The sequence below is a fragment of the Gadus chalcogrammus genome, chromosome 4 (genome assembly GCF_026213295.1).
Source record: "Gadus chalcogrammus isolate NIFS_2021 chromosome 4, NIFS_Gcha_1.0, whole genome shotgun sequence".
NCBI classification, from domain to species: Eukaryota; Metazoa; Chordata; class Actinopteri; order Gadiformes; family Gadidae; genus Gadus; species Gadus chalcogrammus.
The window spans coordinates 36015614-36040651 of NC_079415.1; the positions used below are offsets into that span (position 1 = coordinate 36015614).

Below are 25038 nucleotides of genomic sequence, written 5' to 3' on the forward strand. Positions count from 1 at the left end.
TTTATCTTTCCTGGAGGTTGATTTATCTTCTGAGAGCAGATTGACACCAGTGTGGATGAAGGACTGAAAGACATAAAGGGCAGCCAGAAACTCCTGGATGCTCAGATGGACAAAGCAGAACACCTTGTCCAGGTACAGCCCACATTCCTCTTTGAAGATCTGGGTGAACACCCCTGAGTACACTGAGGCTGCTCTTATCGATGTCACACTCTTCCAGGTCAGCCTCGTAGAAGATCAGGTTGCCTTTCTCCAGCTGGTTAAAAGCCAGTTTTCCCAGAGAAACAATGATCTCCTTGCTCTCTGAACTCCAGTCTGGATCTGTTTCAGCCCTCCCATGGTACTTCCTGTCCCCCTGTATGGACTGAACCCTCAGGAAGTGGCTGTACATCTGAGTCACGGTCTTGGGCATCTCTTCTCCTCTCTTGGATGTTTTTAAGATGTCCTCCAGAACAGTAGCAGTGATCCAACAGAAGACTGGGATGTGACACATGATGTGGAGGCTTCGTGATTTCTTGACGTGGGAGAGGATCGTGTTGGCCAGCGTCTCCTCTCTGAATCTCTTCCTGAAGTACTCCTCCTTCTGTGGGTCGGTGAACCCCCTCACCTCTGTCACCATGTCAACGCACTCAGCAGGGATCTGATTGGCTGCCGCAGGGCGTGTTGTTATCCAGATGCGAGCGGAGGGAAGCAGGTCGCCCCTGATGAGGTTTGTCAGCAGCACGTCCACCGAGGTGGACTTTGTGACATCAGTCCAGATCGGGTTGTTCTGGAAGTCCAGAGGAAGTCGACACTCATCCAGACCATCCATGATGAAGACAATTTGGAACCGGTGGAATCTGCAGATTCCTGCTTCTTTGGTCTCAATAAAGAAGTGATGAAGAAGTTCCACCAAGCTAAACTCTTTCCATTTCAGTAAATTCAGCTCTCTGAAAGTGAGGAGAAATGTGAAGTGTATGTCCTGGTTGGTTTTGCCCTCAGCCCAGTCCAGAGTGAACTTGTGTGTTAAGACGGTTTTACCAATGCCGGCCACTCCAGTTGTCATCATGGTTCTGATTGTTTGATCTTGTCCAGGTAAGGGTTTAAAGATGTCTTCACATTTGATTGGTGTTTCTTCCTTGACTGGTTTCCTGGAAGCTTTTTCAATCAGTCTGACCTCATGTTCCTTGATCACCTCTCCACTGCCTCTCTCTGTGATGAAGATCTCTGTGTAGAAGTCATTCAGGCCTGTTGGATGTCCTGCTTTAGCGATTCCCTCAAACACACTTGAACTTCTTCCTCAAATGAGACTTTATTTTATGTTGGCACTCGACAGCATCAGATCCTAAATTAGGAAACAACAGAAGACCAGTTTGTGGATGGTAGAAACACGTCAATATTTCCTTTCAATTATCAACTTCATGCTATTTAGTGGCTTCATTACTTGTGGTCTGAGAAGCTGGTCTTGGCAAGGACTGCATGTTATAGATTCAAAATGTTCAGGACAGCAATGTAATTGGTCTAATGACAGTTATAATGATGGTGAATTAGTGTAAAGTGACTTGCTTTGCTGATATAACAAGACTGTTTTGCATCCCTTCCACTTATTGTGCTGTTGATCTGCAGTTTAATTATGAATATTATTTAACCTGATGGACCCACAATAACCCGAGATATCTGGATCCAACCATTTACCTGATACCCCCACAATAACCCTACATATCTGGATCAAACCATTTAACCCCAAAGAGGGAAGATGTTCCACATTGAAGTTAAAAGTCATTCAGTAATTTCCTCTGTCTTCAAAGTAAGAGTCTCTTCATGATAATAGTCTCCACTGTCTTCAAAGTAAGAGTCTCTTACCGCCCCACAGTGGGTCAGCCAGTTCCTTCTTGTTCATCTCCAGCTCTGTTTGATGCTGCTGTACAGACTGAGCACTGGTAGCCATTGGCCTCTCCTGGTGTCTGTGGAGAAGACTTGTAAACATCAGCACCAGTAGCGTCTGAAATCAAGAGTCTGCTCTCTTCTGCTTGACTCTTCTAGAAAATGGACGTTTGATAGCTGTATATTTATAATCCCTGATAAATCATTACCTCTTCTCAATAGACTGATTTCCATCTTTAAACTGCCATGCTTTATCCATAGACCGGTCACTCTTCATGGAGACACAGCTGGGTCCAGGGGAGTCTATTCTTTTCTGCTGGACTCTTCTAGAAAAACAAGAAACAGGATTTATGGACGCTTGATAGAAGCTGTATCTTCATGATCTCTGATAAATCCTCACCTCGCGGCAATAGACTGATTTCCATCTTTAAAATTAAGAGGATGACCCATAGAGTGGTCACTCTTCATGGAGACACAGCTGGGTCCAGGGGAGTCTGCTCTCTGCTGCTGCTCTGGGCTTCAACACACACACAGCTGTTACTCAGACTAATGATGGAGTCATGATGTATCACTGCTGAGCTCTGAGATGGACAACAGTCACAGACAGAGAGAGCCTCTTCTTACCTCTTAGCTTGGCTCCGGCGGCCATGTTCCCCAGACAGAGTGGTCTTAGAGGTAGGACCCTCCTCCTCTCTCTCCTCATCCATAGTAGACTGGAGACCTGGACACAAACACAGCTACCCATTGTTTCTACTGCCACCCGGTGTTTTAATTCTGCTTTTATCAGTTGCTTATTGCCAGTCACAGGGGGCTCTGTCCGTGGGACGAGCGGCAGGTCTTTCCTGCAGCATATTCATAGACCCTCTTATTCTCAATGAGGGGAAAGGTGTGGAGATGCCTCCCAGACGTTTCTAATAACTCTTTAAGAACTATTTATCTTTCCACACAGAAGGTCTCTTAAGTTCTTCAAATGTGTGATCAAGATCAAGGTCATCACGCAAATAACATTCCTTTCTGCTCCCTGTGCAGGTTAAACCGCTCGGAGAGCATGACCATATATGGACTTCCTCATGTGGTGTGACATCACAACCAGATCTGTGATGCAGGCCCACAGAGAACAAGACCCAGAACATGATGAAGTTTAAACACCTTCAGTAACCAAGAGGGCCGTCTTCCTCACTAATGAAAATGATAATAATATAAATAAACATAACATCACAATTATAGCAGCTGTACATTTTTTCCCAAGTACCTTTAAAGGTCCCCTAGGACACAAATCCTAAATCAGAAGAATTTTTTTGACCTGTCTCTGTACTGTCTAACCCCTACCTGCTCCTTAATGACCTGTCTCTGTACTGTCTAACCCCTACCTGCTCCTCAATGACCTGTCTCTGTACTGTCTAACCCCTACCTGCTCCTTAATGACCCGTCTCTGTACTGTCTAACCCCTACCTGCTCCTTAATGACCTGCCTCTGTACCGTCTAACCCCTACCTGCTCCTTAATGACCTGTCTCTGTACTGTCTAACCCCTACCTGCTCCTTAATGACCTGTCTCTGTAATGTCTAATCCCTACCTGCTCCTTAATGACCTGTTGTCTGTATTGTCTAACCCCTACCTGCTCCTTAATGAACTCTCTGTACTGTCTAACCCCTACCTGCTCCTTAATGACCTGTCTCTGTACTGTCTAACCCCTACCTGCTCCTTAATGACCTGTCTCTGTACTGTCTAACCCCTACTTCCTCCTTAAGGACCTTTCTGTACTGTCTAACCCCTACCTGCTCCTTAATGACCTGTCTCTGTACTGTCTAACCCCTACCTGCTCCTTAATGACCTGTCTCTGTATTGTCTAACCCCTACCTCCTCCTTAAGGACCTTTCTGTACTGTCTAACCCCTACCTGCTCCTTAATGACCTGTCTCTGTACTGTCTAACCCCTACCTGCTCCTTAATAACCCGTCTCTGTACTGTCTAACCCCTACCTGCTCCTTAGGGACCTGTCTCTGTACTGTCTAACCCCTACCTGCTCCTTAATGACCTGTCTCTGTACTGTCTAACCCCTACCTGCTCCTTAATGACCTGTCACTCTACTGTCTAACCCCTACCTGCTCCTTAATGTCCTGTCTCTGTACTGTCTAACCCCTACCTGCTCCTTAATGACCTCTCTCTGTAATGTCTGACCCCTACCTTCTCCTTAATGACCTGTCTCTGTACTGTCTGACCCCTACCTGCTCCTTAATGACCTGTCTACTGTCTGACCCCTACCTTCTCCTTAATGACCTGTCTCTGTACTGTCTGACCCCTACCTGCTCCTTAATGAAAAAATTAAATGCACTCACAACAAACACCGTAAAACACCTTAGAACTGGGTAAAGCCGGTGCAATGTTGTTCTCAGAGAGTTACTTGAATTAACGTCCCACGCTGGATAAGATGTGAAGCAACATGCGGGAATGTCTTAAGGTAGAAAGACACCTTTGTAGACTACCTCTCCGCATTGGTAACGTGTCCCTCATTGTCCCACACTAACAAACTCTTTGTCACACATGAGGTTTGTTGGGGTCTACCCAGTGATTAAGACTTTGTTCAAATATAAGGAGAGCTATGATGTCTAGCTCAGACAGAGAGACAGAGACACAGTGAGAGATTTATGTATGCTACAGTTCAATCATGTACGTAACATTTAGTAACGCCATATGCGTTTACTGAAAATTAGTACTCTTATAGTAGTCCTATTGATATGAAATATAATTCAACCGTATTTATGATCAATCACGGATCAGAGTGGAGTACAGTACCTTAGTCTTCTACCTGCTGTAGTGAAGTGATCCACACCCAACCCTCCGACTCATAATAAGGAAATGATGCTGTGAACCAACCAGTTGGACCAGTTCCCCTCGCAGTTCACACTCCTCTCAGACCAGCCTCCTATTGGCTGCTGTTCCATGACTTCACTCAGGGATGAAGAACAATAGCTTTGTTAAATATGAACGCTGTGTAGGGAGCTCGGATGTATACAAGCTCAGACAGAGGAAAACAAAGAGACAGAGTTCAAAGAGCATGTTTAGACACTAAGTCACAGATGCAGCTCCTTCTTTACAGCAGAACCCACAGGAACATAGATATCATGTTATCAAAAAAGAGACTCATAAACATTGAAACATATGAAGAGAATGTGCGTCCTCTATTCTGTTTCTGCTGATCTCCTCCATGTGAATCCTCCTTCCTCTAAAGACAGTTCAGCCTCTTGTTTATATGAACACTTGATTTGCTTTGTGAACGTATAAATCTGTAGAATCTATACAATGAATGATTTCACTTTTCAGAAGAGCAGAGCGTCCTCAGAATACTCACAATAAGGCTACGCATGAACACACAGAAACACACACACACACACGTGCGCGCGCACGAGCTCACTCACACAAGCACGCACACACACACACACACACACACACACACACACACATTATTAAAGTGATATAGAAGACGGTATTTCGTTTTTATAAAAACAAATAGTAGTCCCAATTTAACAATGAACATATATAATATTAAGACGCTACAAAACAGAAAATACAGGATATCATTTAAATAGTTAATTTGGAAGGTAAACCTAATTCTTACTTGTAATTTTGTTTTATACACAAGAGCATGTTTACCATCTGAGTCATCTTGTTGGGTTGGATTCTTTTCGTGTTTCTTGCTTCCTCATCTTGCTGCACACTTTACAGGCAGCTATTCAGAAAGGTGCCAAACTAAACACACACACACACACACACACACACACACACACACACACACACACACACCACACCACACCACACCACACGCATACGCACACGCACACGCACACACACACCTGCGACTCCTCACCCTAATCCTGTTGGTCAGAAGGTGAACCCCACCGACCCCCTAGTGGCTCCACATGCAATAACAGGACTGAAGCGTGGCTTTGATAAACGGCCTCACATCTTACTTTTTAGTCTTCTATCAGACGCGTTTATCCACCGCTACAGACAGTTAACACAGATCCACATGGGCGCTGGAAGTAAGGGGCTGAGGGGGTGCAGCACCCCCTGGTGGCTGAGAGGGAAACCATGTCGGAAAACCATTTGTCGTTTTATTTGTAATTTCTCATTAATATATTATTATTCTTAAGCCAGTTATGTAAGCATTATTTACTAATAAAACGAGAATTATCGACAGCTGAACACACGAGAACCTTCAGTCAGACTCAGATCCAATGAGTTGTTTATTACAATTATGCTTCATTAACAAATACAACAGAAAAAGAGTCCCTTACATGATAAACACGAGGACTAAAACAATAGAAGCAGCAGACATTACAAATCCTCAACAGATGTGAACATATCTTTAATAACTGAACATTTTCTGCGGCCGTTTGCTTCCCAACAGAACACAAGGAATCTAGATTCAGTTTAGAGTTATTTACTAAATGCAACATTATCCCACAGACCTCTTTATTATAAATAAGATGTAAAAACTGTTTTAAATCAGGTTCCTTGCTAGGATTATGAAAAAAAAAATGATATTATAGTCCTACAATCCAACTGGTTCATGGTTTTTCATGATCAACAGAAGCCCCATAAAAAAGAGAGAGAGTGTTATGGCCGACGAACTTTAAAGGCCATATAGCTTTTAGCTTGTTGTTATTCACGCGTGTGTCATATCCAATCTTTTTGCAAAAAAATATATATAACTCACGAGGAGGCAGGATAACTTGTACGGGTTTATTTATCCAAAAAACAAAAACATCAGGTAATCCAAATGTACATGGTCTCCGGTCCAATACCGAATAGATGCTCAAAGTTATGATCCTTTATGCTTTTACATGGAACATGACGACGACGGTCAAAAACTTATTTCGATCCACACCTACAAACTTCTCCAATCTAACAACCAACGTTGTTTAATTAACAGTCATGCGCACACCACAAGTTACGGCATTAATCTGTCGTAAAACATAATAGACAACGCAAACTGACTAAATGCAAAACTAAACATATTAAATATTATTCAAAACGTTCCTTACATATAGATATAGCAATAAAAAAACACCTTACAAATTGAAATAAACTAAAATTGGCTCTTAGAGAGAGAGAGAGAGAGAGAGAGAGAGCGAGAGAGAGAGTGAGAGAGGGAGAGAGAAGAGAGAGAGAGCGGAGAGAGGAGAGGAGAGAGAGAGAGGAGAGAGAGGAGAGAGAGAGAGAGAGGGGAGAGAGAGAGAGAGAGAGAAGAGAGAGAGGGGGGGAGACAGGGGGAGGATGGAGACGGGGGGGAGAGAGAGAGAGAACGGGGGGAGGAGGGAGGCAGACGGGGAGAGGCAGACGGGGGAGGGGGAGGGGGGGTAGGGAGAGGGGGAGGGGGGGGTAGAGATAGATAGAGAGAACAAATAGAGACAGATAGCGGGAAAGAGAGAGTGAAAGAGAGCGAGACGGATAGAGAGAAAAAGGAGCGAGAGACTATAACTGCCACAGAGACACTGAGTCATCAGTCCTCTCAGGCCACCAAAGCCTCTTCATCAAAAGCCACTCATCCTCTAACGGTAAGGCAGTGTGTGTGTGTGTGTGTGAGTGTGCGTGTGCGTGTGTGTGTGTGTGTGCGGGTGCGGGTGTGCGTGCGGGTAGAGTGTGTGTGTGTGTGTGGGTGCTCGCCCGTCTGTGTGTTTTATTTTTTCTACAACCGACACAGAGAGGCTGAGGACCCCCACCTCCCTACCCCCACCCCCGGGAGGAGGTCCTCCTGGGTGAAGGAGGACCAGAAGGTGTGGAGGTGTGTCAGTGTGTCTGAGGACCCTCCTCCACCTGGGGACACTCTGTAGAAGGACAGAGAGCCAGCAGGCCGGTCCAGATACACTCCTACTCTGGTGGAGCCAGCGGGGGGGAGAGGGAGGACTGTATCTGTACCGTTGTACCCGGCATAGTAACCACCATCATAACAAACAAGACCCCAGGACTTGTTGTTCTCTCCAAGCCTGCTGTCACCCCCTCCTCTCCTTGTGATTCCTCTGTATGTCACTCCTATATAAACCCCTCCTTCCCACTCTACCTCCCAGTAACAGCGGCCAGTCAGAGCCTCTCTACACAACACCTGGAGCTGGAGGTCAAATCTGTCTGGGTGATCCGGATACGACTGGTCCTCTCCAACCCGCGTCACCTTCCTGTTGTCCTCAGACAGAGAGAGGTCTCTGTGGGCCGTGTTGGGGTCCAGTGTGAGGTCACAGGCATCTGAGGGAGAACCAGACATGATGAGCTGCTGAACCGCTCTTCATCATCATCATCATCATCATCATCATCATCATCATCATCATCATCATCATCATCATCACTAGTACTGTTCTCCTGAGCAAAACGTGTGGGGGCGGGGGGTCATGTGATGTTATAGTTACGCTATCGTTACATTAAGTTTCATTATAGTCCGGGACCAGGACCAAGACCTGGACCGGGACCAGGTCCGGGACCAGGACCTGGACTTGAGCCGGGACCAGGACCGGGACCGGGACCGGGACCGGGACCAGGAAAAGGACCAGGACCAAGACCCGGACCGGGGCCAGGACCGGGACCAGGACTTGAGCCGGGACCAGGACCAGGACCAGGACCAGGACCAGGACCGGGACCGGGACCAGGAACAGGACCAGGACCAAGACCCGGACCGGGGCCAGGACCGGGACCAGGAACAGGACCAGGACCAAGACCAGGACCAAGACCCGGACCGGGGCCAGGACCGGGACCGGGACCGGGACCGGGACCAGGAACAGGACCAGGACTGAGACCAGGACCAAGACCCGGACCGGGGCCAGGACCGGGACCAGGACTAGAGCCGGGACCAGGACCAACCGGATCTGGACCGGGACCAGGACCCAGACCCGGACTGTAAAAAGAGCCGGGACCAGGACCCGGTCCAGGACCAGATCGGGACCTGGACCAGGACCAGGACCCGGACCAGGACCCGGACCGGGACCAGGACATGATGAGTTGCTGAACCATTCTTCATCATCATCCAACCCAGTCTCACGGTAATACGTGACACTGTCACGTCACGTCATTTAATCTATTCATTCGTGATCTGGGACATGTAATATAATTTTTTTCGTGCCAAAAGCACAAATTTCAAACTCAAAAAAGATGAGATGAAGCAGCTACCTTTTTTTTCAGTTGTGGTTTGCCTAAAGAGCAGTGCACCTGCATTAAATATATCCGTGAATTGTCACAATTTGTCAGAATCAATGGTGAAAGTAGAAACGGGTGGCCAAAAGCCGTCATATTGTTAGAAATTTGTGCTTTGGGCATGACAATTTTTTAATTACGTGTTCTAGATCACGAATGGATAGATTAAATGACGTGACAGTGTCACGTATTTCCGTGAGAATGGGTTGCATCATCGCCATCATCATCGCCTTTAGAAATATTTATGAACATTGGTTATAAGATCATTGAAGATTTGAAGATTTACTTAAATGTAAATCCCATGTGTGTGTGAGTGACTGTCCCATTCAAACATTGAAGCCTAGCCGAAAATGTATGAACCGAATCTACTACCGTAATATTTGCACGACATACACTTATATCAAAACGTTCAGCATGATGAGGTCATTGCTCCTATGGAATATTTAAGATATGGTCAACATACTTGTCAAGATATTAGACTTTGAAAAGTTCCATTGTAATCCACCTGTGTAAACAACAGACTGAACCAGCTGAGCTCACATAAAGGCTGGAAACTAACTGTTGGTACCATAGAACTGGTTCATACATACTATATATAGACATGTACACATACGTACACACACCTATAACAAACATACTAGACATACATCAACACAGGGAAACATAGCTACGCAAACGTATACACAAGTCCACATGTGAATGACGGACGTCACCTCCTGCTGTGTGGATGGACTTTCCATCTCAATAGTGAGTGTGTTTTGTGATGAGTCAAACAGACACTTACACTTCTTTAGAGCTGGTTTCAGCCTCCACACTCCACCGTGCTCCACACTGGGGGGGAAACAAAGTGAGAGCAGCATGTTGAAACATTCACCTTCATCATCTGCTGTCTCATCACGTTCTACACAACATGAGTTACAGCTGCCTCTTCAAACCACTTCATCTAGCAGCGGCTTGAATCCTTGAAGGAGACTTTGTCCCTGAGTGGTGAGCTGTCCTCTCCATACCTGAGAGTGTCCAGTCTCCAGCGTGGATCCTCCAGTCCAGCAGAGAGCAGCGCAGCTCCAGAGTCTCCTGGGTGATTGTAGCTCAGGTCCAGCTCTCTCAGATGGGAGGGGTTGGAGCTCAGAGCTGAGGCCAGAGAAGCACAGCCTTCCTGTGTGACCAGGCAGCCAGACAAGCCACACACACACACACACACACACACCCACACACACACACACACAACACACACACCACACACACACACACACACACACACACACACACACCACACACACACACACACACACAACCATTTATTGTATCTGCTTGAGAGCAGTTCATACTAAAGAAACCACATTTATAAAGTGTATTCATTCCATTTGGAGGACAAGTAAAAGCTTTAGTGATACTTTATTGAGACAAAGCTGTGCCACCTTGAAATTCTGAAAAACAGGAAGAGGAAGTGGGGAGATGACATCATCACAGACAGCAGAACTTCCTTCACTTGGATGTGACAGGATCTTAAAGAAATGCTCCTTTCTCAATAACTACAACTCAATGATATATTGTTCAATTAGAGTCAGGAGTGTCATTCCAGCTCCTCCTAGCTGAGTGTTGATGTGTCCCTGAGCGAGACACTTAACCCCAACTGCTCCTGACGAGCTGTCGCCTTGCATGGTTGACTCTGCCGTCGGTGTGTCAATGTGTCTATTAACAGATGTCGCTTTGGATGAAACCGTCTGCTAAATGCCCTAATTCTAATTGAAGGAGAAGTCCGCTGTGTTTGGTACGCTAAGACCGTTTCTTCACAGGTTCTAACATTGTGTAGAACCAGGGAGTGTTTTTGTCAGCAGGGAAAAGAGCAACAGAAATGCATCAGGCAGGAGCAGCACTTACTGGAAGCTAAAATAACCAGTTTGAAGAAGAGGCTGACAACTGACCTGAGAGTTTCCAGTGTACAGTGTGGACTCCCCAGTCCAGCAGAGAGCAGCTTCACTCCTGAATCCTGCAGATCATTGGTACTTAGGTCTAGCTCTCTCAGACTAGAGCTGGAGCTGAGAACTGAGGCCAGAACTTCACAGCATCTCTCTGACAGATGACAGCCATCAGGCTACACACACAATAAACACAACATGTAAGGAAGTGTGATTAAAGTAATGTAGATCTTTTAATTTTGATTTTGACTTTTCACCTTGGTGAAGTTGTTATAACTTTTATAACCTTTATATTCATCTATTATATATACTACAGTTTTGGCGCGCGCGTTGCGTTCGCTCAACCTCTAGTTGTATTTAAACCCATAGCAATAATGTGGAAACCCCAGTCGATAATGTAACAAATATCTGAGTGCATAATATAATAACATTGTGTATTGTAATACATGTTATGAGTGAACCTACAGAGATGTTTTGGAGGCTTTGACCACTGGCAGCAGCCTCAGAAGACCCTCCTCTGAAGCAGAGTATTTCTTCAGGTCAACACGTCCAGCTCCTCTTCTGATGACAGTAGCAAAATGAAGGAAAACCCTAGCTGACCACTGAGCAGAGAGATGACGTACTCTGGAGAGTCTTCCTGATGTCATGGACTGTTTGGATCTCCTCCACTAGAGGAATGGTCGTTCAAGCTCAGTTCAGACAGTGGAACAATTGATTGCTTCTTTCTGGAGATAAATCCCAGTCTAGGTCTTCTCCTTGATGTAAGACGCGGTTTCCTTGTTGGTGCTGTGAGCTACATCTTGTCTGTCCCTGCAGACCTTGTTTAATCTTAGTGATCAGTGATCTACTTTGTGTGTGTCCCAGGAGATCATCCGTAGGACAATCTGAGTTGGTCTCCAGAGAGAGGCCCAGGAGGAAGCGGAGGAACAAGTCCAGGTGTCCGTTCTCACTCTGTAAGGCCTTGTCCACAGCACTCTGGTAGAGGAGGGAGGAGGTACCTTTCCTGGAGGTTGGCCGTTCGTTCTGTGGAGCAGATGACCCCTTCGTGGATGAAGGACCAGAAGACATATAGGGCAGCCAGAAACTCCTGGATGCTCAGATGAACAAAGCAGAACACCTTTTCACCTCTGTACAGCCCACACTCTGCTTTAAAAGATCTGGGTGCACAGTCCTGAGTACAACTGAGGCTTCGTTGAAAAAAATTTTTACACTCTGCCAGGTCTTCCTCGTAGAAGATCAGGTTGCCACTCGCCAGCTGGTTAAAAGCCAGTTTTCCCAGTAAAACATGATGTGCCTGCTCTGTGAACTCCAGTGTGGATCTGTTTCAGCTATCCAACGATACTTCCTGTCCCCCTGTATGGACTGAACCCTCAGGAAGTGGCTGTACATCTGAGTCACAGTCCTTTGGCGTCTCTTCTCCTATCTGGGATGTTTTGAAGAAGTCCTCCAGACTGTAGCAGTGATCCAGCAGAAGACTGTGATGTGACACATGAGGTTGAGGCTTCGTGATTTCTTGACATGTGGAGATGATTGTGTTGGCCAGCGTCTCGTCTTTGAATCTCTTCTTAAAGTACTCCTCCTTCTGTGGGTCAGTGAACCCCCTCACCTCTGTCACCATGTCAACACACTTAGCAGGGATCTGATTGGCTGCCGCAGGGCGTGTTGTATCCAAATGCGAGCGGAAGGAAGCAAGTTGCCCCTGATGAGGTTTGTCAGCAGCACGTCGACCGTGGTGGACTCTGTGACACAGTCCAGGTCGGGTTGTTCTGGAAGTTCAGAGGAAATCGACACTCATCCAAGACCATCCAAGATGAAGACAACTTGGAACCGGTCGAATCTGCAGATTTCTGCTTCTTTGGTCTCAATAAAGAAGTGATGAATAAGTTCCACCAAGCTTAACTCTTTCCCTTTAGTAAATTCAGCTCCCTGAAATTGAAGAGAAATGTGAAGTGTATGTCGTGGTTGCTTTGCCTTCAGCCCAGTCCAGAGTGAACTTGTGTGTCAAGATGGTTTTACCTATGCCGGCCACTTCCAGTTGTCAAAATTGTCCGATTGGTTTATCTTGTCCAGGTAAGGGGTTTAAAGATGTCTCTACATTTGATTGGTGTTTCCCTCCTTGACTGGTTTTCCTGGAAGCTGTTTCAATCAGTCTGACCTCATGTTCCTTGTTGACCTCTCCACTGCCTCTCTCTGTGATGAAGACTCTCTGTGAAGAACTCATTCAGAGGTGTTGAATGTCCAGGTTCAGCGATTCCCTGAAACACACACCAGAGCTTCTTCTTCAATTGAGACTTGATTTATGTTGGCACTTGACAGCAGCAGATCCTGAATGAGAAAAACACAGAAGACATCAGTTAGTGTATGGTGACATGGAACATGTCAATATTCCCTGTTAAATTATCAACTTCATGATATTAAAAGTGGCTTCATAACTTGGTGGTCAGAGAAGCTGGTCGTGACAAAGACACCATATTAGAGATTCAAAATGTTCAGGGACTATTTCGTTTTTCAACAGCATATGATTGGTCTAATGATAGTAGATAATGATAGTGAATAGGTGTAAAGATTACATGCTGAATATTACAAGACAGTGTTGCATCTCCACTGACTTATTCTGCTGTTGATAGCAGTTTATTTGTAATCATGAAAAGGATAATAGAATTACATTGATATCTTTCATTTCAAGGTGCATTTCATGACACCCAAGGAGGTCACCTTACAGTTCATAAAACAACATAAGACATAAAAACAACAGACATAAGACCCAAGTAGGAGGGGGTAATAACAGTGAAGGAGACCCAGGTAGGAGGGGGTAAGAACAGTGAAGAGACCCAGGTAGGAGGGGGTAAGAACAGCAGTGAGGAGACCCAGGTAGGAGGAGGGGTAAGAACAGTGAGGAGACCCATGTAGGAGGGGGTAAGAACAGCAGCACAATGGGGATACGAGGGGAACCCACGGTAGGGGGTCCATAGGGGGTCCTCGAAAAACTGGGTTTTGAGGAGAGATTTGAATGTTGTCAGGGTGTCTCCAAGCCTTTGAGCAGTGCAGCTCAGAGCCCTAGCACCCACGGTGCTGAGAGCCCTAGCACCCACGTGCTGAGAGCCCTAGCACCCAGGGTGCGGAGAGCCCTAGCACCCAGGGTGCTGAAGCCCTAGCACCCCGGTGCTGAGAGCCCTAGCACCCACGGTGCTGAGAGCCCTAGAACCCAGGGGTGCTGAGGCGGGAGGTGGGGACGGTGAAGACCAGCTGAGGATGACGAAGGGGAGCGGCAGGGCCTGTCCTCCTGGAGGAGGTCGGGGATATAAGTGGGGGCCACGTTGTGGAGGGCTTTGTCGGTGAGCAGAAGGGTTTTAAGGTCAATCCGTGTTGGACAGGGAGCCAATTTAGTTGGACCGAGAACGGGGGTGAAGTGGTCGGGGGGATTTGGTGCTGTAATGATGCTTAACATTCTTTAACCTGAGACCCACATAATAACTAGGAGTGCTGTCAACGAATATTCGAAGTTCGAATATTCGTTCGAAATGCATCCAAAAACGCGAATTCGAACGTGAAAATTAATATTCGAATGTGAAAAAACACTCCCGCGGTACAAGCGCCTCTATCTGCTTTGTGAATGAGCCTCTGTCTGTTCGCGATGTCCCTCATAATATTCGAATGTGAAAAAACACTCCCGCGTTACAAGTGTAACAGACTAGTATTGTGAAGAGCGAATGTATTTTATCCCCTCGGGGTTTCCGTACTTGGATATAGTATTCCAGCTCTCACGCTGTGACTTGGGTGATTTCTGATAGTACTAAGTAAACGAGACTATTGTCCCTTCCACGCTTGGTGTCATTCTTGTCATATAAATATCTAAGTGCCAACAGCTCGTTACACAAGCGCCTATCTGCTTTGTGGAGTGAGCCTCTGTCTGTTCGCGATGTCCCTCATAATATTCGAAAGATGTGAAAAAACACTCGCGCGGTACAAGCGCCTAACTGCTTTGTGAATGAGCCTCCGTCTGTTCGCGATGTCCATCGTTTTAAAGTAAGGAAATGCCCAGCAGGAAGCCGCCGCCCTATATATAGGATATATATATATCCCACTAATTTGAAAACCATGGTTTTGTCGCATTAATTGACATATTGACGGCAACTGCGTAAAATAGGCAACCAGATATTCGAATAGTTGGAATTCGTGATTTTTTCCAAACGAACATTCGAATGTCATTTTGAGCAATTTTGACAGCCCTAATAATAACCCTACAGATCTGGATCAAACCATTTATTCCCAAAGAGGAAAGATTGTCTCCACATTGAAGTTTGAAATGTATAAGTGTCACATTTGGTATTTAGTCTGAAAAAGAATAAAAAATAATCCCCTACTGTTATTCAAAATGTGTATTCTTCTCTGTGTTTCAAGATAAGAGTCTCTTACCTCTCAACAGTTTGTCGCCAGTCCCTTCTTGTTCATCTCGCCATCAGGGCAGAGACATTGTGATGTTACAACGTCCCTCTATGGCGCGCCTCCTCTGCTCCTCCTTCTTATCATTCCACACCCCTCCTCCTCCTCCCTCTGACTCCTGAGCATTGTGGGTAATCTGAGAAGAGATCCCTCCAGAGCTTCTTCAGCTCCTTGTCTAGGAAAGCGTGTGCGTTCTCCTCAGCCCTCTGGAACAGAACAAACATCAAGGAGAACTTTACTCTGACTCACTGAGGACATCAGAAGCATCTGTCCGTGATTCACGTCAGCTGGTCTAAAGAGGGAAGCCTGGAGACTATGAGCTCCACAAGAGATGCTTTCTGATGATCATGTAGAGCAGAAGTCAAACGTCTTGTTGGACATATTACACACCTTGATCAGCTCTGTTTGATGCTGCTGTACAGACTGAGCACTGGTAACCTCTGACCACTCCTGGTGTTGTCTGTTGAGAACACAAACACGCACACACAAACATACGCATATACACACACACATGCACACACACACGCACACGCACACGCACACACAAACACACGTGAATTGAGATTGGTGCTGTTAGGACGGACTGTTCTTCTCCAGCTCATCATCGCTCTGTGAATGGTTTCTCATCGGGACCAAGAGGCCACGCGACGCGGAGGGAGGCTGTGGTACCGCCCTCTGGTTCAGGACCGTTATAGCCCCCTCTGGTGGTCGTTCAGAGAGGTTCTGCTCTCTGGTTCAGGACCGTTATAGCCCCCTCTGGTGGTCGTTCAGAGAGGTTCTGCTCTCTGGTTCAGGACCGTTATCGCCCCCTCTGGTGGTCGTTCAGAGAGGTTCTGCTCTCTGGTTCAGGACCGTTATAGCCCCCTCTGGTGATCGTTCAGAGAGGTTCCGCCCTCTGGTTCAGGACCGTTATAGGCCCCCTCTGGTGGTCGTTCAGAGAGGTTCTGCTCTCTGGTTCGGACCGTTGTAGCCCCCTCTGGTAGTCGTTCAGAGAGGTTTCTGCTCTCTGGTTCAGGACCGTTATAGCAGCCCCTCTGGTGGTCGTTCAGAGAGGTTCTGCTCTCTGATTCAGGACCGTTATAGCCCCCTCTGGTGGTCGTTCAGAGCGGTTCTGCTCTCTGATTCAGGACCGTTATAGACATGCAGACATTGCAAAGACATCGACCGCTACTACTGGCGCTGCCGAGCCTTTTGGCCGCCTTCTTGGAGCGGTCGACCGCTCCACTCAGTCTAGTCTGTTGGCAGGTGCAATGAACTGAATACCAAATAGATTCTCACACGTTTTTTTTGCTGCTTAGTCTGAGACATCGGTGAGATCCACTGGAGCTGGGCCGATGCGTGATGTGGTGCGCCTGAAGGCGTTGTTACACTGCCAAATATGCCCGTCTTATGCACGCCTTTTTCCCAGCATGGTCCGCATGTTTACTCTGCCAGAGGTAAATTGCCTGCTCGAGCTAGTACCACCCCCAATTTACCCTACGGGTCCCTACAAATTAAAGAGTATGTTGCCATTTTTGCACATGTAAATTTAAATGTCGCGGTTCATTGTCTAACTTTTCGCTTTCCCAACGTGAACAACCTATTTATTAGCTGTCTAAACGCTTTGCTCCAGCAGAGGCAAGACGTTGGCCTACGCACAGAGAGGGCGGGTCCTGGGGGCGGGGCTAACTGGACAGAAGGGTTTTCCTATTGGAGGAAATGAAACTAGCTCTCAATCTTGCTCAGAAACTGCTTCCTCCTGATTGATATGTTCTGATTAACGATCGGCGGGCCGGATCAAGATGATCCGCGAGCCGCAAGTTGAACAGCCCGCTGATACATTGATTGAATCCTCACCTTTCCTTAGAAGGTTGCTGATTTCCATCTTTAAAGCTATAAGGTTGATCCATAGACCGGTCACTCTTCATGGAGACACAGCTGGGTCCAGGGGAGTCTGCTCTCTCCTGCTGGATTCTTCAAGAAAAACAAGGGTTTATGGATGTAGGATAGACACTGTGTTTCTATAATATCTGATGAATTCTTACCCTTGTTCATTAATTTGCTTCTTTTTTCTGAACAGGTTACGTATGCTCTTCATGGAGACACGTCTGGTTCCAGGGGAGTATGCTCTCTGCTGCTGCTCTGGGCTTCAACAGACACACACACACACACACACACACACACAAACACACACACACACACACACACACACACACACACACACACACACACACACACACACACACACACACACACACACACACACACACACACACACACACACACAGCTGTTACTCAGACTAATGATGGAGCCTTGATGCATCACTGTTGAGCTCTGAGATGGACAACAGTCACAGAGAGAGAGATCCTCTTCTTACCTCTTAGCTTTGCTCCGGCGGCCATGTTCCCCAGACAGAGTGGTCTTAGAGGTAGGACCCCCGTCCTCTCTCTCCGCATCCATAGTAGACTGGAGAAAATACGATCCGTACCATACGCTATAAAGCTATTTTGAAGGTGCAGGAGGAAGGGCTGCAACAGACTGATGAGATGAGGAAGTCAACCTTAGCATGAGGAAGCTACAGAACTGAACCTCAGATGAGGAAGTCAACCTTAGCATGAGGAAGCTACAGAACTGAACCTCAGATGAGGAAGTCAACCTTAACATGAGGAAGTTACAGAACTGAACCTCAGATGAGGAAGTCAACCTTAGCATGAGGAAGCTACAGAACTGAACCTCAGATGAGGAAGTCCACCTTAACGCGCTCATTATGGGAGTTATTGTTTGATTAGCAGTACCCGATATGACGTATAATTTAAGCATCTTTATGATCCATCACAGATCAGAGTGGAGTACAGTACCTTAGTCTTCTCCCTGCTGTAATGTAGTGAGCCACACCAAACTGTCCAACTCCTTACAAGGAAAAGATGCTTTTAACCAACCAGTTGGACCAGTTCCCCTCCCAGTTAGCACTAGCATCCAATTGGCTGCTGTTCCATGACTTCAATCAGTGATAATAACGAACGCTGGACAGAGAGCTCTGATGTCTACAAGCTCAGACAGAGGAAAACAAAGAGACAGTTGAGGTCAAACAACACGTAGAGACACATCACTGGTTCTCCCTCTTCACAGCAGAACCCACAGGAACATAGATATGTTATCGATAAAGAGACTGATGAACATAATGAACAGAATCACACTCAGAGTCAGGGTAGGCATGTCTGTACTGGCTGTGATTCGATAATAGGCAGGGTTGTTTTCTGTCTTCATTCTCTTCAATGAGTCATCTTGTTGGGCTGGATTGGGTCGGGTTCATCTTGTTACATACAGGCAGGTATTTAGAAAGGGCCAAGGTAAACACACACACAGATACAGACAGACAGACAGATACACACATATGGAGACACAAACATGAAGACACACACACACACACACACACACACACACACACACACACACACACACACACACACACACACACACACACACACACACCACACACACACACATACAAAGCATTAACACATGCTGTAATGGGGGCGTTTAGCAGAACCCAAGTGCACGGACAGACGACTAGCGCAGGATAAGTACAAGGCTTTATTTGGGGACAGGATCGACTGGCAGAGGGTAGTCGGCAGGCAGGGGTCGGCAACGGGAGGGCAGATGGACGGACCAGGAATAGGGAACAGGTAGGCAGACAAACTGATGAGGGCCGTGACCTCATCGCTGGGCCGTGACCTCATCGCTGGGCCGTGACCGCATCGCTGGGCCGTGACCTCATCGCTGGGCCGTGACCTCATCGCTGGGTCGTGACCTCATCGCTGGGTCGTGACCTCATCGCTGGGGGCCGTGACCTCATCGCTGGGCCGTGACCTCATCGCTGGGGCCGTGACCCTCATCGCTGGGCCGTGACCTCATCGTTGGGCCGTGACCTCATTGTTAGTATGTGATGTGATGTCCTCATGGGGGGGCTCAGTGTGGGGGGGTCAGCCTGGGGGGGTCAGTGTGGGGGGGTCAGCGTGGGGGGGGGTCAACGTGGGGGGGTCAGCCTGGGGGGGGTCAGCGTGGGGGGGGGTCAGCGTGGGTGGTCAGCGTGGGGGGGTCAACGTGGGGGGGGGGTCAGTGTGGGTGGTCAGCGTGGGGGGGGGTCAGCGTGGGGGGCTCGGCGTGGGGGGGGCTCAGCGTCCGGCACCTCGTCCTGGAGTCTCTGGATGCGCTCCAGCGTGGCACCGATCCACGGCAGGAAGCGGGACAGCTTGGTGAAGAGCAGGGCCCCGCCCCTGGCCCCTCCCCCCGGGGGGGAGGGGCAGCAGCAGCCCGGTGAGGAAGGCGGTGCCGTGCCGGCGCGACGCCACCGGCGACGCCCGCCAGCGCCGCTCCACGTCCTGCGGGCCGGGCCGGGCGGGGGGGGGCGGCCATGCAGAACATCTTGTTGCTGATTGGCTGAGAGGTGTTGAGGAGGCGGCGGCAGGCATCCAGGGTCACGTAGGTCACGACCTCCGACCCCAGCCACGTCAGGCCGGGGCTCCCAGCATGCATCAGGACGTTCTCACTGAAGTCCTTGGTGGGCAAGCAGAGCGGGAAGAGGGAGGGGCCAAAGAGCAGGGGGCGTGGCCAGGTGGAGGACCACCAGGTCGTTGTCATGGAGACCCGCCTGGAAGCCGCGGTGCAGGAAGGCGCTGAGGACGGGGACCGCCCGCCCCCCTGAGGACACGTTATTATAACCTGTTAATACTGTAATTATAACCTGTTAATACTGTATTATAACATGTTACTACTGTATTATAACCTGTTAATACTGTTATTATAACCTGTTAATACTGTTATTATAACCTGTTAATACTGTATTATAACCTGTTAATGCTGCATTATAACATGTCGATATTGTAGTATAATGTCATTATTGTACTATAACATGTTAATACTGAATTATAACATAATGTACATTACTGTACATTATGTACTTTCATTGTAACATCTTGCAACTGCTATTATACTTTGGAAGTACTGTTAGAACTAATTAAGTAAATACGTTTTTATAACATGTGAATTCTGCATCGTACGGTGACCCCCCCCCCACACACTAACCCTAACCCGAACATAATAATACTGTATTATTACATGTTAAAACTATATTATAACATGATATTACTGTATTAAAATATGTTATTATTGTACAATATAATGTTAAAACTGTTTTATAACCCGTTATTCCTGTACATTTTAGCCTGTTATAATAACATGTTCTAACTGTTATCACATTGATCAGTACTGTGATCATAACGTGTTATGCATGTTACTGGGGGTCTCACCCTGGTCAACATGCAGGCTTGTGGCTCTTCCTGTGTAACAGCTCGCGGAGGTCAGGATGGCCACGCCCCCTAGGACCACGCCCTGACATAGCTCCACCCCCTTGTTGTCCAACAGCGACACCTGACAACAATACAACAATAGTTAGAATACGAATGATGCATAGATACATAGCATATATATAGCATTCAAGATAGTACTAATATAAATATATAACGCTTGTGTATGTAGATATAATATAGCTAATAGATAATACTAATATATATATATATATATATATATATAACGCCTGTATATGTATAATATACCATTATAGATAATGCTTATATAAACATAAATATATACGCCTGTACTGTATACATATTATATCATTATAGATAATTCTAATATAAATATATAACGCCTGTACGTGTATACATATTATATCATTATAGATCATTTTAATATAAATATATAACGCCTGTATATGCAACATTTCTGATAGGCTAGGCTAATAGATGGGGGGTTGTGATTGCCTGAGGGACCTACCTGCCACGGGCAGCGTCCATCAGAGCAGGGGGGCGGGGCTTGGGCAGTTTGGGTCTCATTGCTCGGCAGCCATTGTCCACATGATACTCAGCTGGTGAGACGGTGCATCATACTGGTCAGACAGACGGTGTATCATACTGCAGACAGACAGGTGTACCATACTGTCAGCCAGACAGGAGTACCAAGCTGTCAGACAGTCAGGAGTACCATGCTGTCAGACAGACAGGTGTATCATACTGTCAGTCAGACAGGTGTATCATACTGTCAGGTAGACAGGTGTATCATACTGCCAGACAGACAGGTGTATCATACTGTCAGACAGACAGGTGTATCAAACCGTCAGACAGACAGGTGTATCATACTGTCAGTCAGACAGGTGGATCTTACTCTCAGCCAGACAGGAGTACCATGCTGTCAGACAGACAGGTGTATCATACTGTCAGACAGACAGGTGTATCATACTGTCAGGTAGACAGGTGTATAAAACTGTCAGGTAGACAGGTGTACCATACTTTCAGAAAGACAGGTGGATCTTTCAGACAGACAGACAGGTGTATCATACTGTCAGGTAGACAGGTGTATAAAACTGTCAGGTAGACAGGTGTACCGTACTCTCAGCCAGACAGGAGTACCATGCTGTCAGACAGACAGGTGTATCATACTGTCAGACAGACAGGTGTATCATACTGTCAGAAATACAGGTGGATCTTTCAGACAGACAGACAGGTGTGTGTCAGACAGACAGGTGTGCGTCAGACAGACGGTTCCACTCACCGTGGGGCAGACAGGTCTTCCTGTCAGTCTGTAGTGTGAATCCTCGGTAACACAAACAGATCGGCTCATCGTTCCAACTTTACAGAACTGATGACAGGAACCAGGACCGTCCACAGCACAGCGCACCTCTGACCACACACACACACACACACACACACACACACACACACACACACACACACACACACACACACACACACACACAGGTACAGACACACACACACACACATACAGAGGTACAGACACACACACAAACTCGTAGTGACTTGAGGAGGTGATACCTGCTATAGTGACCTGAGGAGGTGATACCTGAGGAGGTGATACCTGCTATAGTGACTTGAGGAGGTGATACCTGAGGAGGTGATACCTGAGGAGGTGATACCTGCTATAGTGACCTGAGGAGGTGATACCTGAGGAGGTGATACCTGAGGAGGTGATACCTGCTATAGTGACCTGAGGAGGTGATACCTGCTATAGTGACCTGAGGAGGTGATACCTGAGGAGGTGATACCTGAGGAGGTGATACCTGAGGAGGTGATACCTGCTATAGTGACCTGAGGAGGTGATACCTGAGGAGGGTGATACCTGAGGAGGTGATACCTGCTATAGTGACCTGAGGAGGTGATACCTGAGGAGGTGATACCTGCTATAGTGACCTGAGGAGATGATACCTGAGGAGGTGATACCTGCTATAGTGACTTGAGGAGGTGATACCTGAGGAGGTGATACCTGAGGAGGTGATACCTGAGGAGGTGATACCTGCTATAGTGACCTGAGGAGGTGATACCTGAGGAGGTGATACCTGAGGAGGTGATACCTGCTATAGTGACCTGAGGAGGTGATACCTGCTATAGTGACCTGAGGAGGTGATACCTGAGGAGGTGATACCTGAGGAGGTGATACCTGAGGAGGTGATACCTGCTATAGTGACCTGAGGGGAGGTGATACCTGCTATAGTGACCTGAGGAGGTGATACCTGAGGAGGTGATACCTGCTAGAGTGGACTTGAGGGGAGGTGCGATAGGGGGGGGGCTCTCCTCACAGGTCCGGGCCGTGGTGGGGGTATCTGCAGCTGCAGACGAAGCCCCCCACCCGGTCCGTACAGTTCCCCCCCTGGAGGCACGGGTTGGGCTGGCACTGGTCACCGTCTGGAGAGAGAGAGAGAGAGAGAGAGAGAGAGGGAGGGAGAAGAGAGAGGGAGGGGGGGGGAGAGAGAGAGAGAGAGAGAGAGAGAGAGAGAGAGAGAGAGAGGGGGAGAGAGAGAGAGAGAGAGAGGGGCGGGAGGGAGGGAGGGAGGGAGAGAGAGGAGGAGAGATAGAGAGAGAGAGAGAGAGAGAGAGAGAGAGAGAGAGAGAGGAAGAGAGAGAGAGAGGTGGAGAGAGAGATAGAGAGAGAGGAGGGAGGGAGGAGGGAGGGAGAAGAGAGAGAGAGGAGAGAGAGAGAGAGAGAGAGAGAGAAGGAGAGAGAGAGAGAAGAAAAGAGAAGGAGAGAGAGAGAGAGAGAGAGAAGGAGGGTTAAGACAGAGAGAGAGAGAGAGAGAGAGACAGACACACTGACACACAAACACATAGACGCATAGACAAACATAGACAAACACACACACACACACACACAGCACACAGACAGACAGACAGAACAGACAGACAGACAGACAGACAGAAACAGAACATGACAGACCAGACAGACAGACAGACAGACAGACAGACAGACAGTACAGACAGACAGACAGACAGACGACAGACAGACAGACCAGACAGAAAAGAAAGACAGACAGACAGACAGACAGCCATACAGACAGACAGACAGACAGAACAGAACAGAGACATTGTACCGGTAGTAACGGGTCCAGAATGAGTATCTGACAAGAAGAGACAGGATGTTTGATTACAGGAATACAGGAATCATGAGCATTAGCATCCTTAGCATCATTAGCAGTAAAAATAGCCAAAAAAAAAAAAAAAAAAAAAAAATCCCCTTAGCAGTAGCATGTACGGGAGTAGCATCATTAGCCCCATTTGGCCCATTGTGGTTGCCAAGCATTGTACCAATCCCTTAGCATAGGCCAAGCCTCAATGCAGTACATCCTAACTGTGTTTCACAACAAACCAACGCCGACACTTGGTCTCCACCATGCCATGCCTATGTTGAAGAGGGAGAGACGTCGGAGGACCCGAGCGTCACTATTCATAAATAGTTGGTATTGACCACTGGAAAAGCCAGTGGCATGAAGTTATTCGATTAGACAGAGATTTATTTAGATTAGGCCTACCTAATACAAACCGTTTAGCATTAGCAACGCCGGTTAACAACCCCAAGAAGCCCAATCCCTATGAGAGCTCCCCACGCGTAACGGCCATCCGGAGGCGCACAGAGCTTTTGTGGCCGTGTTATTATGTATACAATTACATTATAGTAAGTAGTCATATGAGCGCCGGGAGGCGCAAATACGGCAACAATTCACTGTCTCTCCTCCATGCCGGCTGCCGAGTTTTCACGCCCGGACTGAACTGCACCGAAGTTGGGCCGGTTGAACGCGGATTTGGCTGTTACGTTACACATGTGACTCAGTGGCCACGCTGTTGAACGCTGATCGGCTGTCATCATGCAAAATTCGCGTCAAAGTTGACATTTTTCAACTCAAGCAAATTTGTCGCGCCACAAATCCTCGTTAACGCGCTCGCCTGTGCACGGGCCAAAGTGTCGCGCGACAAATCAAAACATGTCGCCGGTTTTTCCCTCGCGAAAAATTCGCCCGATGCGTGTCTCTGCGTTCACTTTGTATGGGATCTTGTCGCCCCGACGCATTTGGTGTGAACGCACAGTAAGCAGTAGCATCCTAGCAGTAGCAATCTAAGCAGTAGCATGCTTAGCAGTAGCATCCTAAGCAGTAGCATCCTCAGCAGTAGCATCCTTAGCAGTAGCATCCTTAGCAGTAGCATCCTTAGCAGTAGCATCCTAAGCAGTAGTATCCTCAGCAGTAGCACCTTAGCATAGCATCCTTAGCAGTAGCATCCCTAGCAGTACATCCTTAGCAGTAGCATCCTTAA

The 25038-nt window shown here is 47.4% G+C and overlaps 1 protein-coding gene and 1 long non-coding RNA gene across 2 annotated transcripts; both read right to left on the reverse strand.

Annotated features, from left to right (window-relative positions):
* Nucleotides 1-8274: 8274 nt before the first annotated feature.
* Nucleotides 8275-18784, reverse strand: LOC130381058 (uncharacterized). Its single transcript, XM_056588479.1, has 7 exons — nucleotides 17760-18784; nucleotides 17427-17528; nucleotides 17239-17355; nucleotides 15793-15862; nucleotides 15527-15608; nucleotides 8497-8792; nucleotides 8275-8340 (listed from the first exon to the last, which is right to left on the reverse strand). Exons 1-7 carry the CDS (start codon nucleotides 17840-17842, stop codon nucleotides 8275-8277), a joined length of 816 nt encoding a protein of 271 aa, XP_056444454.1. The 5' UTR covers nucleotides 17843-18784.
* Nucleotides 18785-19763: 979 nt separating this feature from the next.
* Nucleotides 19764-21300, reverse strand: LOC130380723 (uncharacterized). Its single transcript, XR_008895322.1, has 3 exons — nucleotides 21218-21300; nucleotides 20692-20812; nucleotides 19764-20083 (listed from the first exon to the last, which is right to left on the reverse strand). It is a non-coding gene; the product is annotated as an uncharacterized LOC130380723 (long non-coding RNA).
* Nucleotides 21301-25038: the final 3738 nt, after the last annotated feature.